This window comes from Beta vulgaris, chromosome 4, assembly GCF_026745355.1.
Source record: "Beta vulgaris subsp. vulgaris cultivar EL10 chromosome 4, EL10.2, whole genome shotgun sequence".
Taxonomy (NCBI): domain Eukaryota; kingdom Viridiplantae; phylum Streptophyta; class Magnoliopsida; order Caryophyllales; family Amaranthaceae; genus Beta; species Beta vulgaris.
In genome coordinates this window covers 61,836,520-61,848,847 of record NC_079205.1, presented here as the reverse complement: position 1 = coordinate 61,848,847, position 12,328 = coordinate 61,836,520, and the positions used below count along the sequence as shown (strand labels likewise).

The 12,328-nt window shown below is 32.0% G+C and overlaps 1 protein-coding gene across 1 annotated transcript; it reads left to right on the top strand.

The window, feature by feature from the left end:
- Positions 1–3,741: 3,741 nt before the first annotated feature.
- On the top strand, positions 3,742–4,837 carry LOC104890277 (ethylene-responsive transcription factor ERF107). Its single transcript, XM_010675697.4, has one exon. The coding sequence runs from the start codon at positions 3,988–3,990 to the stop codon at positions 4,681–4,683; it is 696 nt and encodes a 231-aa protein (XP_010673999.3). The 5' UTR covers positions 3,742–3,987; the 3' UTR covers positions 4,684–4,837.
- Positions 4,838–12,328: the final 7,491 nt, after the last annotated feature.

The following is a 12,328-nucleotide window of genomic DNA, read 5'->3' as shown; positions in this document are numbered from 1 at the left end:
AGGCAGTGCAACTAATCTCATTTGTCTTGCTGTACATGGCTATCATGTCATTCTCATCTTTTACAGGTTTGTGGAGCTCTCTCTGAGATTCTTCCTGAGACAAAGTGCAGCATGCACTGTCCACACTGGGAAGAGGGGTTATCATGAGCAAATTGCTCCTCACAGTTCCATAGCTATCATCCAACCCATTGAGGAATTGAAACAACTTTTGCTCCTCTTTTTCAGTGTGAAGGGCCTGAACAAACATGTTAACCTCAGCATTCACTTCAGTGATTGGAGGCAAGTTGGTCAGATTCTCCAATTCCTCCCACAAGGTCTTCATATCTGTGTAATACTCTGAAACAAGCCTTCCATTCTGCTTTGTTTCATAGATGTCTTTACACAGTTTGTACTTTCTGGACCCATTTGTCACAGAGTACCTCTGATCAAGTTCTCTCCAAATCTGAGCACAACTAGTCACAAACATGACTGATCTCTTTATGGAATCAGTCATGTTGCCAAGCAACCATGAAATTATCATGTTGTTGCATGTGTCCCAGTGATCTTGTTTTGTTTTATCAGATCCATCCCTCTTTACAACTCCAGTGATGAAACCTAGCTTTCTCTTGGAAGCTAGACAGATCTCAAAGGATCTTCTCCAAGCTCTATAGTTGGAGGAGCCTTGGAGTTTTTCAATGTTCACTGAGTTACTGTTTTCTGAAGGATGCAAATACAAGGGACTGGTAACATCAAGTTGAGTTGAACCCATATTTTCAGTTTTCTTCTTTCTTTTGGTCATACAACAACTTCAGTAGATATACTACTAGTAATAAAGTCTCTAGTTTTCTTACAATTACTCAACCGATTTTCATAGAACTTAAAGACAGTATTTTTAGGAAATAAAGACATCAACTTTATAGCAACTAAAAGATTTTAGAACAATACGAACCTGCTCTGATACCATGAAGACAAATGAATATTTACATTTGTCTTAGTGAATTAGTTGCTCATAAATTCCTGCACAGATTTTTCTCTCAACTGTGTAAGTGAGTTTTTCATTCATAATATTCTGTGATGGCTGCTACAGCATTTTACCTACCTATTTATACTAGGAGTATCAACCTAGAAATAAGGGCTGCAGCCTTTACACATAACCCTAGGCCCACAGCAGATGACAGCAGCACTAGGAGACAAGAAACTATTTTCCAGTGAGTCACATGACACATTACACAGAATTAAATGAAATAAAAGTGGTCCTAGGCTCTTGGGCCTTCTGGACTAAAAACAACATTGCTGGGTTTTCTCTTCATTCTTCATCAAATTGTTTCTCCTCTGCATGTGGATTGTGGACGTAGCTAACCCATTATTAATAAACCACACGTTGATTCTTATGTCTATTATTCATTATTTTTGCTATCGTTAATTTCATATGTAACAACATGGTGCACCTGCATGAGTGCATGGCAAGTTGGCCTACATGCAAATGAAAGTGTCAGTCTGTAGCTAAATGCCATATGATTCTTAGCTTGTATCTAATTTTCATAAGATAACTCTGAAGTAACCTTCCTATATTAAATTTATCTCTATTTTGTAAGTAATACTCCTATATAATCAGATTTTGTATGTTGGCTCGTCTAGATTACTAGATACATTACCTGCTTTATCATATTTGTGAAGTTGCAACACCACTACTAAAAATGTCAAGAAAACAGGTTACAATAGGCTAAAGAGATCGACATCTAACTAGTTTCTCAGTACATTTTCCTTTTACCTCTAATCTTTAGTAGTTCGACCTAATATATGTAATTATTATGCATAAATGTATAATATAAGAATATACTCTATAAGTTAATATATCAAAATTAATCATATTTTTTAATAATGAATGCACCTAAAGTATAAATTAGTATGACGTGACTAAAGATAATAGACTAAGCACTTGAAGTTCATGTATATATGGTTCTTTAATTTGTTGGCTCTAAGTGAGTAGTAAATAATTTTTCACACACTGTCAAACTCAAAGCACTTGAAATAAATTATGTCGGGACTGTACCATTATTCAACCAATTAAATAAAAAATATTTAAAGATTATTATACAATAATTCATCTTACTTAATACTCTGACCCTCTGTTGCAATATATAAGGCACGTACGATGATCGAGGTTGAACTTTGACGGTTAATTACTCTCAATTTATGTTGATAGAAAATTTTAAAAAATAATATTATTATAGTATTTCTCAAGGCGAATCCAACGGTATAATTTTGATGAATTTTTTTTTTCATATTATGGGAGATATTTGTAGTCCTATTATATATGTGCTACTTCATATACTCAGTATTTTAACTATTAAATTTGCCATAGTCTATCACAAATTCATTTACCTCATACTTCCTCAATTTCTAAAGATTTTTCTATATACTTTAGCAACGGGTACTAAGGTAAGAAGGAGAGATAGTACGTAAAAGTGGATCCTTTTTGTTTATTTAAACAGGATAGAGAATGTGGTTTTTAAAATGCGTAAAATAATGTGAGTACAATAAGTGGTTAAGGTAGTTTAAATTGATAGGGGAACAAACCTTTACCAAATAAGCTAGGAATGAACTAATAAAAGTAAAAAAATCTTTTGCAAATGGACTCAAGTGGAAATCAGGAAGAATCTTTTGGATACAAAGACAGAGGTATTACATATTACATTTATTTTAACTAGTTATAACTTATAAGTTATTAGTCCAGACAATATCCTAGGCCGTTGCATGTATTAGTATGGCATTAAAGATGATCATCTATTTACATAAATAATAATTTTACTACCCAATACTTTATACTTCTATATATCTATATAATTTGTGGAGTGCGTGAAAGAAGCACTATTATTTACAACGTTGGTAAACTTGTAATGTATACATCTTTTTACTTCATCCAAATAGTCTGAAATTTGAGCGATCTAATATCCTAATTCCTAACATCACAAATTCACAACATCTAAAAAATTTGGAGTACATAGTAATATTATTAGAAAACTCAAGTAAGTTGATAAGGAAAATTGTCAAGGGACCAACTCAACCAAAAGTTTAAGCTGATGGTTGAGGCCCCAAGAATAGATTTATACTCTATCACGCCCCCTCACGCAAGAGCCCTTTGGGCTTGAAGTGTGGATGCAACACAGGTCTCCCTCATACCTGACGCTAAATATTCCACTGAGAAAGGAGGGGTGGATGAGATTCGAACCCGTGACCTTTTTGTCACGCTGGCTCTTGATACCATGTCAAGGGACCAATTCAACCAAAAGCTTAAGCTGATGGTTGAGGCCCCATGAATAGATTTGAAATTTGAGCGACCTAATATCCTAATTCCTAACATCACAAATTCACAACATCTAAAAAATTTGGAGTACATAGTAATATTATTAGAAAACTCAAGTAAGTTGATAAGGAAAATAATTAGTCAGATCTTCGCAACTCGTTGCAATCTCAAAACATGTACCCGTTGGTACGTTTTAGAAACGTAAGTTAAAAAGGAAGAAGAGAAGCACAGGTAAATAAAAGTCAAACACTTGTTTTACATAAAGATAAGTTCGTTGAAGTAGAAGTACACACACGCCCAAATTAAAGACATTTAAACCAATATAATACTTTTATAGTTTTATGTGCTGATAATGAAATTCAACATTTTCTCCTTTTGGACTAAGTAATCTATGTTGAATACTTGATTAAAATACCAATACCCAAGTTTTGAATAAACAGCTAGACAAATTTCAATAATGAGCAAGAAACAAGTATAGATAGCTCTATATATAAACCTCAATACTCAACCTATCTTTTCCAAGACAACTTAGCTTGCTCCTTTTGGCTCTCTCCCCTATAATCAACAACAACAAAAAATCATTAACTTCCGAACACTTCACTAAAAAAGTTCTACTTTTTCCACCTTCGTACCTTTTTATCTCTTTCATAAGGGTTGTCAATCAGACTGCTTATGCGCGTGTTATTATCACTTTATCAGCAATGGAAACACTAGCATCGGACACAGCCACCGCCCTAAACCTCATCGAAAAACACCTCTTCGACGATCAAATCCCATCTCCAACTTCCACAATTACCACTACCCTTAGCTCAAAATCATCCTTCATCACTACCAACCAATATTCACAAAATAACACAAAGGTTACAACCTTTAACCTTTGCTTCAGTAATAATGAAAGTTCACGTCGTCATGACGACTCTAATATCCTACAATACATCTATTCATCTTTAGAAGAAGCAGGAATTGATTATGATGAAACTTTTCGCGTCTTTTGTAGCAAGCCTCGAAAAGCTGCTACAAAAGGCGACATGAAACATAATAATAATAGTAATCATGGTAACTATATAGGGGTGAGGAGAAGACCATGGGGTAGATTTGCTGCTGAAATTAGAGACCCTAAACGTAAAGGCTATAGAATTTGGCTTGGGACATATAATACAGCCATTGATGCTGCTCGAGCTTACGATCGTGCAGCTTTCGACATACGAGGCAATAAAGCTAGATTAAACTTCCCTCATGAAGTTGGAAGTTGGTCATCATCAACTAAAACAACTCAGGTGCAACTTATAGGTGAAAAAAGGCAAAGGATAGAAGAGGATGAAATAGATATGTTGGGAGATTATTGTTCTTCTGATGATGATGGTCAATTAAACATCAAATTTCCTAAATTAGTGTAACTAATTAATTAATGTGTTGTAATGTGTATAGCTTCTTAACTTAGTAGGAGTATTCAATTTGTTGTATTATGAGGCATTACTTTAATTTGATCATAAATTACTGTTAAAATTATATGGATTTAGTTAGAATACAAGAGCTTCATTTAGAAATGCCTTCAATTCTTCATTATGTTATTCGTTTCATATTTTGAAGAGGAATTTATTGTCAAAATTTGACCTTGGTAACAAAAACTAATACTTATATAAAGATTAACTTTAACAGCCCGTTTGATTAGTAGTACACTAGTACTAGATGGTAGTAATAGTAATGGTTTTTAGTATAAATTTGTGAAGACATTCTCATGTCAACATCCATGGTAATGTTACTTTATTCCAATTAAAACACTTATTTTCTTCCTAAAATTTCAGTAGCATCTATTACCACTTAAAAATGGGGTATTGAGTGATAATGACAATTTATAAAGGAAAACACATGTTTTAACATCAAGTTTATTACCATGGATATTAACTTGGAAATATCTTCACAAATTTGCACTAAAAATCATCACTATTACCACCATTGAGTACCACTAGGCACTAATCAAACGGGCCGTAAGGAGTAAGGAGTATAATCTCCGGTAATGTGTACATGTGTGCGCGTATATATAGAGTTGGATCTTCGTGAGAAGAATAATAATCCTAGCTTCTATAAGAGTGTGAGAACTCTTTATAGTGATCCTTTTTAACCAATATATAATTCATTTTGGTTAAATTTTAATCGTTATTTTCCTTGTGTGATGATCTTCCCAAAAAGATTAATTACTCTTTTTGGAAAAATAAAATTCAGAGTTGTCAATGGACACTTGACAAACATAAAAATCAAAATGATACAAAAAAATAGTTAAAGGGATCGAGTATATAAAATCTAAATGTTTTGCCGTAATAGTGCTAGTGCCTTTTATCAGTTAATGTTATCAATTTATCATTACATATTTCTTTTAAGTTGGTACGATAAAGGACCCTATGTACTGAACTGGCACCTTGCATAGTTAGGTTTGCAGGTCGGACTCCTTAGAGAGAGGGGGGTGGTAAAGAAAACCTCACCCCCAAACCCTTAGTGGAATTTGATCCCGTGACCTGGAAGTCATGAAGTCAAATTTTTACCACGAGACGAAGCCTTGTTTAATAGTTAATATTATCATTATCACCCAACACTTTAAAACTAAAAATTGTTAAAACATCGTGATCAACTAATGAGAAAATATGTTACATTTGCCTACGACTTCTGGGACAAAAGATTCGAGTTGGAGCATATAATAAGTAGTTCCATTATTTTGTGTGGCAAGACAATATTATTGTGACTGGATAATAATACTATTGGTTTTAGACTTGATTTTTCATATTGTCAGAGAAATAATGACCAACTTTTAATACTGACATGTATGCATGTTCCACTTTCTCAATTTCAAAACTGCAATGTTTCATTAGGGCACAATTATTAAAGATACGAAATATATATATTATATAATTTGTTTTTATTTTGGTGAAGAGATATAGAAGACTCATCAGCTTTAAGAAGTTTTTCTTATAATTGTTTTTATATATCATAATTGTAATATTTTAACTTTATACTTTCTAATTTGTGCTTATTATCTTTATATTCAATAAGTAAAAACTTTTTTTTTTAATTTTAAAATACGATGACAGTAATGCAATTACATCAATACTTTTATATTAATAAAATATTGTCAAATATAACATACATAAATAGTACGTACATATGTAACGATGTTGCAATAAAACAAAAATCGCGGGGAAATTTTTAGCTTTAGATTATTAGATGAAGTAGCTTTTATGATCCGAATATATAAGGTAGGTGATCCGTGATCTTAGGCTCTAAGGTGAAAATTGTGGGGGCAAAAACATATTGGCGGAATACGATAGATGAACCCTTAATAGAAAATGTAAAAGAGGGGTAACTATAAGTTGGAAATGCAACATTATTAGTAGAATACTTAAGTGCTAATTAATTAACTGAAATAATATTTACTGATAATATGATATTCTTGAAGGGCCTTTTTATATAGTAAGGGAAAATAAATATTCTTATTAGACCTGCTGAATATTAATGATATAGTGTCTCTTCCAAAGACTTCAAGAATTTCATATTATATATTATTCTCTCTGTTCCTAAATAGAGTTTCCATTTTTTCATTTATGTCTGTCTCAAATAGATTTCTCATTCCTAATTTGGTATGAATTCACTAATTAAAATATTATTTTGATTTCCAATTTTATAATATCACCCATTGGCCTATATATTCTCTCCTAAATCATTCATAAAAAGTGTAACAACTTCTATAATTAATTAATTATAATTACAATTAAAGTCTTACAGATGATTTCTTCTTAATATTTGTTCCCAAAAGAAATGAGAATTATATTTAGGAAGCGACGGAGTATATGGATTGCAGGATAGAGATTGGATATCATGTACTTTATTTTGAGATGATGATTCCTTGACTGATGGCAATGTTATTCAACGCGGAGTTTAAATTTTGAAGCGAGCTTGGTCCAATTCTTTTACTAATTTTGAGTTTGTAGAGTTTCATAAAAATTGCAATACTGTAACGTTGATGGTCTCTATTTTCACTAATTTTGATTATCATTGACTTTAATTATGTACGTATTAGTTAAAACTTAACAATCTACATAGACATTGAAACAAATCTAACATCTCAACATATCATGCTTTTTTTAAAATGATCAAGATAGATCGTACTTTTTTATGGCCTTCTTTGATAGTTAGCGGATAGCTGGTAACTGTTAGCTTATTGTATTTAGCTACTTTGACCGGCTTTTTTATTAGTTGTTTGTATAAATATGTTTTGTAAGTAGCTAATAGTTGATTGCTAACCAAGGACATGGGAATAATCCATTATTGTACTTAAATGTACATTGGTAAGAGAAGTATTATTTTTTAAGAACTTTAGGATATATTTGTAATGTAACCCGTCCATTCCTAAATTTTTAATGACAAACTTCAAAAAGCTATTTCCCCAACTTTTCTAAAAAAGAGTTTTTTGGGCCTTATCAACTATTTCAAACCTCTCTTTACCAAACATTCAAAAAACTAGGTGTATTCATGAGTGATAACCTTCCCAAATCGACATTTCGGTTCGAAAACTGAAAAATTCGATGCACTGTGTTATTGTGAACATTAATTGTAACAATTCAAACTAGTAACAACCTAAGCGATTAACCGACTCTTCGATACGGTATTATGGTTAACCGTTACCTAAGATAACTTAATTATATATATATACTCCGTATTTTATTTATTTTCATAACTGTAACCGTATCGTTTGACCGTTTTTTTTATACCAATTCAGTAACTGAACCGTTTATTCACTATTTTCTCGATACAGTTACCGCCCATTTTGATCAATTTTTCAATTTTAGAATACCCCTACAAAAAAAAACCTCTATTCTTTCTCCAATACTCTCGTTACCAAATAGGACCCTGATAAGTGTTTAGGTTCAAACTTCAAAGTTAGATATATCATTGACCTCTTTAGTCAAATGCTAACCAATTAATCTCATGTCTCAAACCAGCTTCAATGTGAATCAACAAAGTCCAAGCACGCCGTAGTCAAACTCATCATCCTTCTATGAATCAGACTTTTGCCAAATTCAAAATTAAAACGAAGGTCTCTCTCTTTCATGTAGTACTTCGTGTGAACACCCTCTGATATCTTTCGAACAAATCTAATAATCGAAATCATCTCAGAAATAAGTATAATGTGCATGCACGAACCATTTGCTAATCTTGCATTACATAAAATCCTCGACCATATAATGATACATAATGTTGTTGTGGCCGGCCTTGGTAGCATCGAGTATAACGCTTCTGTTAGCGCGTACGCGCATATACCACTCGCTTTTTTTTTTTTGGTTGCGTTAGGGATGGCAATTCAGACCGAATCTGATTCAAGTTGCGCTTATGATGGTGACATGCAGGCGCCCATTGAGAGCACTACATGCTCTGTTGTCTGCTGTAGATCAGCAGTCTTGGTATTTGTTGATTAAATTGTGGGGAAGGTAATAACTAAAATGTTCTCTCTTACATGGGAAAGTTTGGGATCTGGCCATCAATAATTTATCAATTATCATGTGTAGAGGAAGCCCCATATTAATTATTACAATCATTCATATAGTTTCTCGACTTTTTTAGTTGCATCATTTGTGTTGGACACCAAAAATAAGAAAGAGGTGAGAGAATGAAAATGGACATAAATGCCCTTATTTGATATGGGTAGGTTGGATAATTTAATGGATGGATGAGTAAGTCGAGAAAGAATATGAAGGTAAATTTGATCTAAAAAGTTTATCATGCATAATAAGAAATGGTGCAATAAAAAAGATATAGTCATAAAAATAAAATGGTGCAATTGAAAATGCAAAGGAAGTTATCAGAAAAGGTGATAAGAATAAATTCCATTCGATCCCCAAAAAAACTATTGTTATAACGAGAGCAAGCAACAAACGGAATATTGAGAATAATCGACAAATAGATTTAACGTGGTTAATAATTAACAATGTGTTAACTATATCCACAAGCAAATGAGATATTAGCTTTATCATGATTGGGAGGAGAGATTACATATTACAGCATATTAGAGGCATCTTCGTGCGGGTTTGGAGCCAATATTCAAAAGCATCTCAATTGAAGGCAAGAAACTACTCATAGCATATTACATAATAAGTTGGTCGTCAAGTAAGACAAAATCACACGTTATAAGCGCTTATTTGGTTAGTATAAAACAAATTTGGAAAACGAAAACTTCAAAAATTAAAACATAATGATTAACCAAACGACCACTAATAAGCAACAAGAATATATCCTCGCGACCCGTTACCATTAAAGTATAGCTATACCCCCATTCCATATAACAGTGTAAATAAGTAAATACTACTGTTTCATTAGATGTGCATGAAATTGAACAATAAAAAATTTGTTACAATGCATGAAGACTTTGTAAACCTAAATCTATAATCTTACGTACTTTTAATTAGTTCCTAAGATGTTACAATCACTCTGCTGAAAAGGTGAACATTTACCATTGTTCATGAGAACCAACTGTTACAAAACATTAAGACTTTACATTCCAAGTCAATATTTCAACCTGACCAATTCAAGCTAACGCAAGCTTGGATTATTATAGGCTAAATTTATGATATTTTGAGCTTGAATTAAGTTGAATTGACATTAGAAGTCAACCCAAACGAAGCAAAAATTGTCCTTACTTTAACAATTCAAATATTCGTCCTTAATATAATTAAAGCAACTATGATATTTGGATAAAAATATATTTGTCTCATCATTGAGGTCATATAACATGTAAGTTATTCACCTGAAAGAAAATTATGTAACCTCAAAGTAACATCAATAAAGTTTCGAAGCATATGATAAGATAATAAGTAAGATATTATTTGAAATAGAATGATATAATGATAGTTGACTTTGTCTAAACATCATCCTTCGACGTTTTCAAACTTATTGCAAAATTATATTTCATCAAATTATTCTGTTTAATTGTTTATTAACCAAACATAATTGTTCTAAATTATCTAGGATTAAAAACTCCAGTTCCCTTTTTCTTCGAGCGTGTTACAGTGTTTAGGCATATACAATACTCTTTCTGTATCAAAATATAGTTCCTGACTTCCTGTTTTTTTTATACAATCTCCAAGGTATACCTTTGACTTACGATATTTTCTATTTCGTATTAGTAAAAGATATAGAGAGTTGATAATATGAATGTACACATTGAGACGTATCTAACAAGACCCCACATGAGTATGATGTTTTTCTATATAATATTGAGAATATTTTATCAAAGTTTGTAAAATTTGACTCTCAAAAATAGAAATACGAACTATATTTTAGGACGAAGGGAGAGTATACAATTAGCAAGGTTATCAAACCTAGGACTATATCAAACTAGGCTAATTATATATGACAACAACATCCACCCACAGGCCCCAACATCCACTCAATAGTAGTACTATTGAGTATGATCATCTGAACACAAATACCCTTATCCTTAATCAGTGAGATTATGTTATAAATTCGAAAACTTTATACTCTCTTTGTCTAATTATTTTAGTTTCAACATTTACTCTTCACGAGTTTAAAGACCTACCTTTGATCACAAATTTTTTGTTATTAAGCAACGACACTTGCAATCTTGTGGTTAACTTAAAGAAGATTTGAGTAGTACGTCGTAAAAGAAACAAATGTTGAACATGTAATTCTTTCTTTCCTAGTTCTATGTTACTAAATAGTGTTTGTTTGTAGTAATGTTGATAAATGATAATGATACTCTATTTATTATTTGTAAATATAATTATTTTGAATTTTCACCACAATCTAGCTAACTCGTATGAATTTGCTTGAACTATATATTGATTATAATTATAGAAAAAAATATGTTGCAAAATTTCCATTTCAAATTAATTCTTCCCTATCATCATTTCATAATATTATCATTGTATTTTGAAAGTGGGGTCAAAGTTCAAAAAAAAAAACAAAGACCATATGTATAAAGAAATAAAGGGAGTAGAAATCAGGTAATTTAACTTGTACCAGAAAAATATGGACACTTTTTTATGGAGTATACTACAAAATATTTGTTGGTGCATAGTCCATACGGATGACAATCAATTCAGTCCGAATTCGACCCTAGTTCGCTCTGATTAGAAGGAAAAAATCCGAATCGACTCCCCGACTCCGTTTAAAAAGTCCGACTCCGAATCGTAGGAGGGTCGGAGTCAAATCACATAAAATAATCCGACATCCGAAATCAGACTCCGACTTTGAGTCAATCAATCATTTTTTCTTATTTATGTTAATGTATTATTTATGTATATGATTTGCTCATTGAAGAAATGATTGTTAAAAATATTGAGATTATTTGTATTATATAAGATTTTCATATGATTATTAGAATAAATTGTAATGATTAGATTATTCTATTATAGAAGACTATTTTATTATATAAAATGGGCAGAAAAATAAGTCGGATCGTGTTCAGAGCCGGATGTTTGGATTTTAAGTCGGATTAGAATTTGAGTCGGATGTCCAGATTTCAAGACGGTCGGAGTTGGGGTCGGGTTTAAAATCCGACTTCTTGTAAGGTCGAGGTCGAATTATGCATAATCCGGTCCAAGTCCGACCCGTTGCCATCCCTAATAGTAATATGTACTTTTTAGTGGAACTTCTATGTACTTTATTTCCCTTAATTTTGACATTTTTTTTAATCTACGATTAAAAACTTTAGAAAATAATAATCAAGAATAGATAACCTTCTCTAGTGAAATGGCCTACATAATTAATTCCCGCGCCTACATTATGCATTATTTTCTTAATAGAAGAAGATAAATTCAACCTTTTTCCCATCTTTGGACCGAGTAGCTTGTAATTTGTATAGTATACGACGTTGAATAACTATTAAATTAGTAATTCCGTTGTTGAACAAATAAAGGAGACAAAATCAAGCAAGAATATCAAGCTGATTATCCTAATAGTTACCACTTTTAGCACACTTCTTAGCTCTATATAAACCAGCCAACTTTAAATCTTGGCATCAAGACCTCTTTTTAG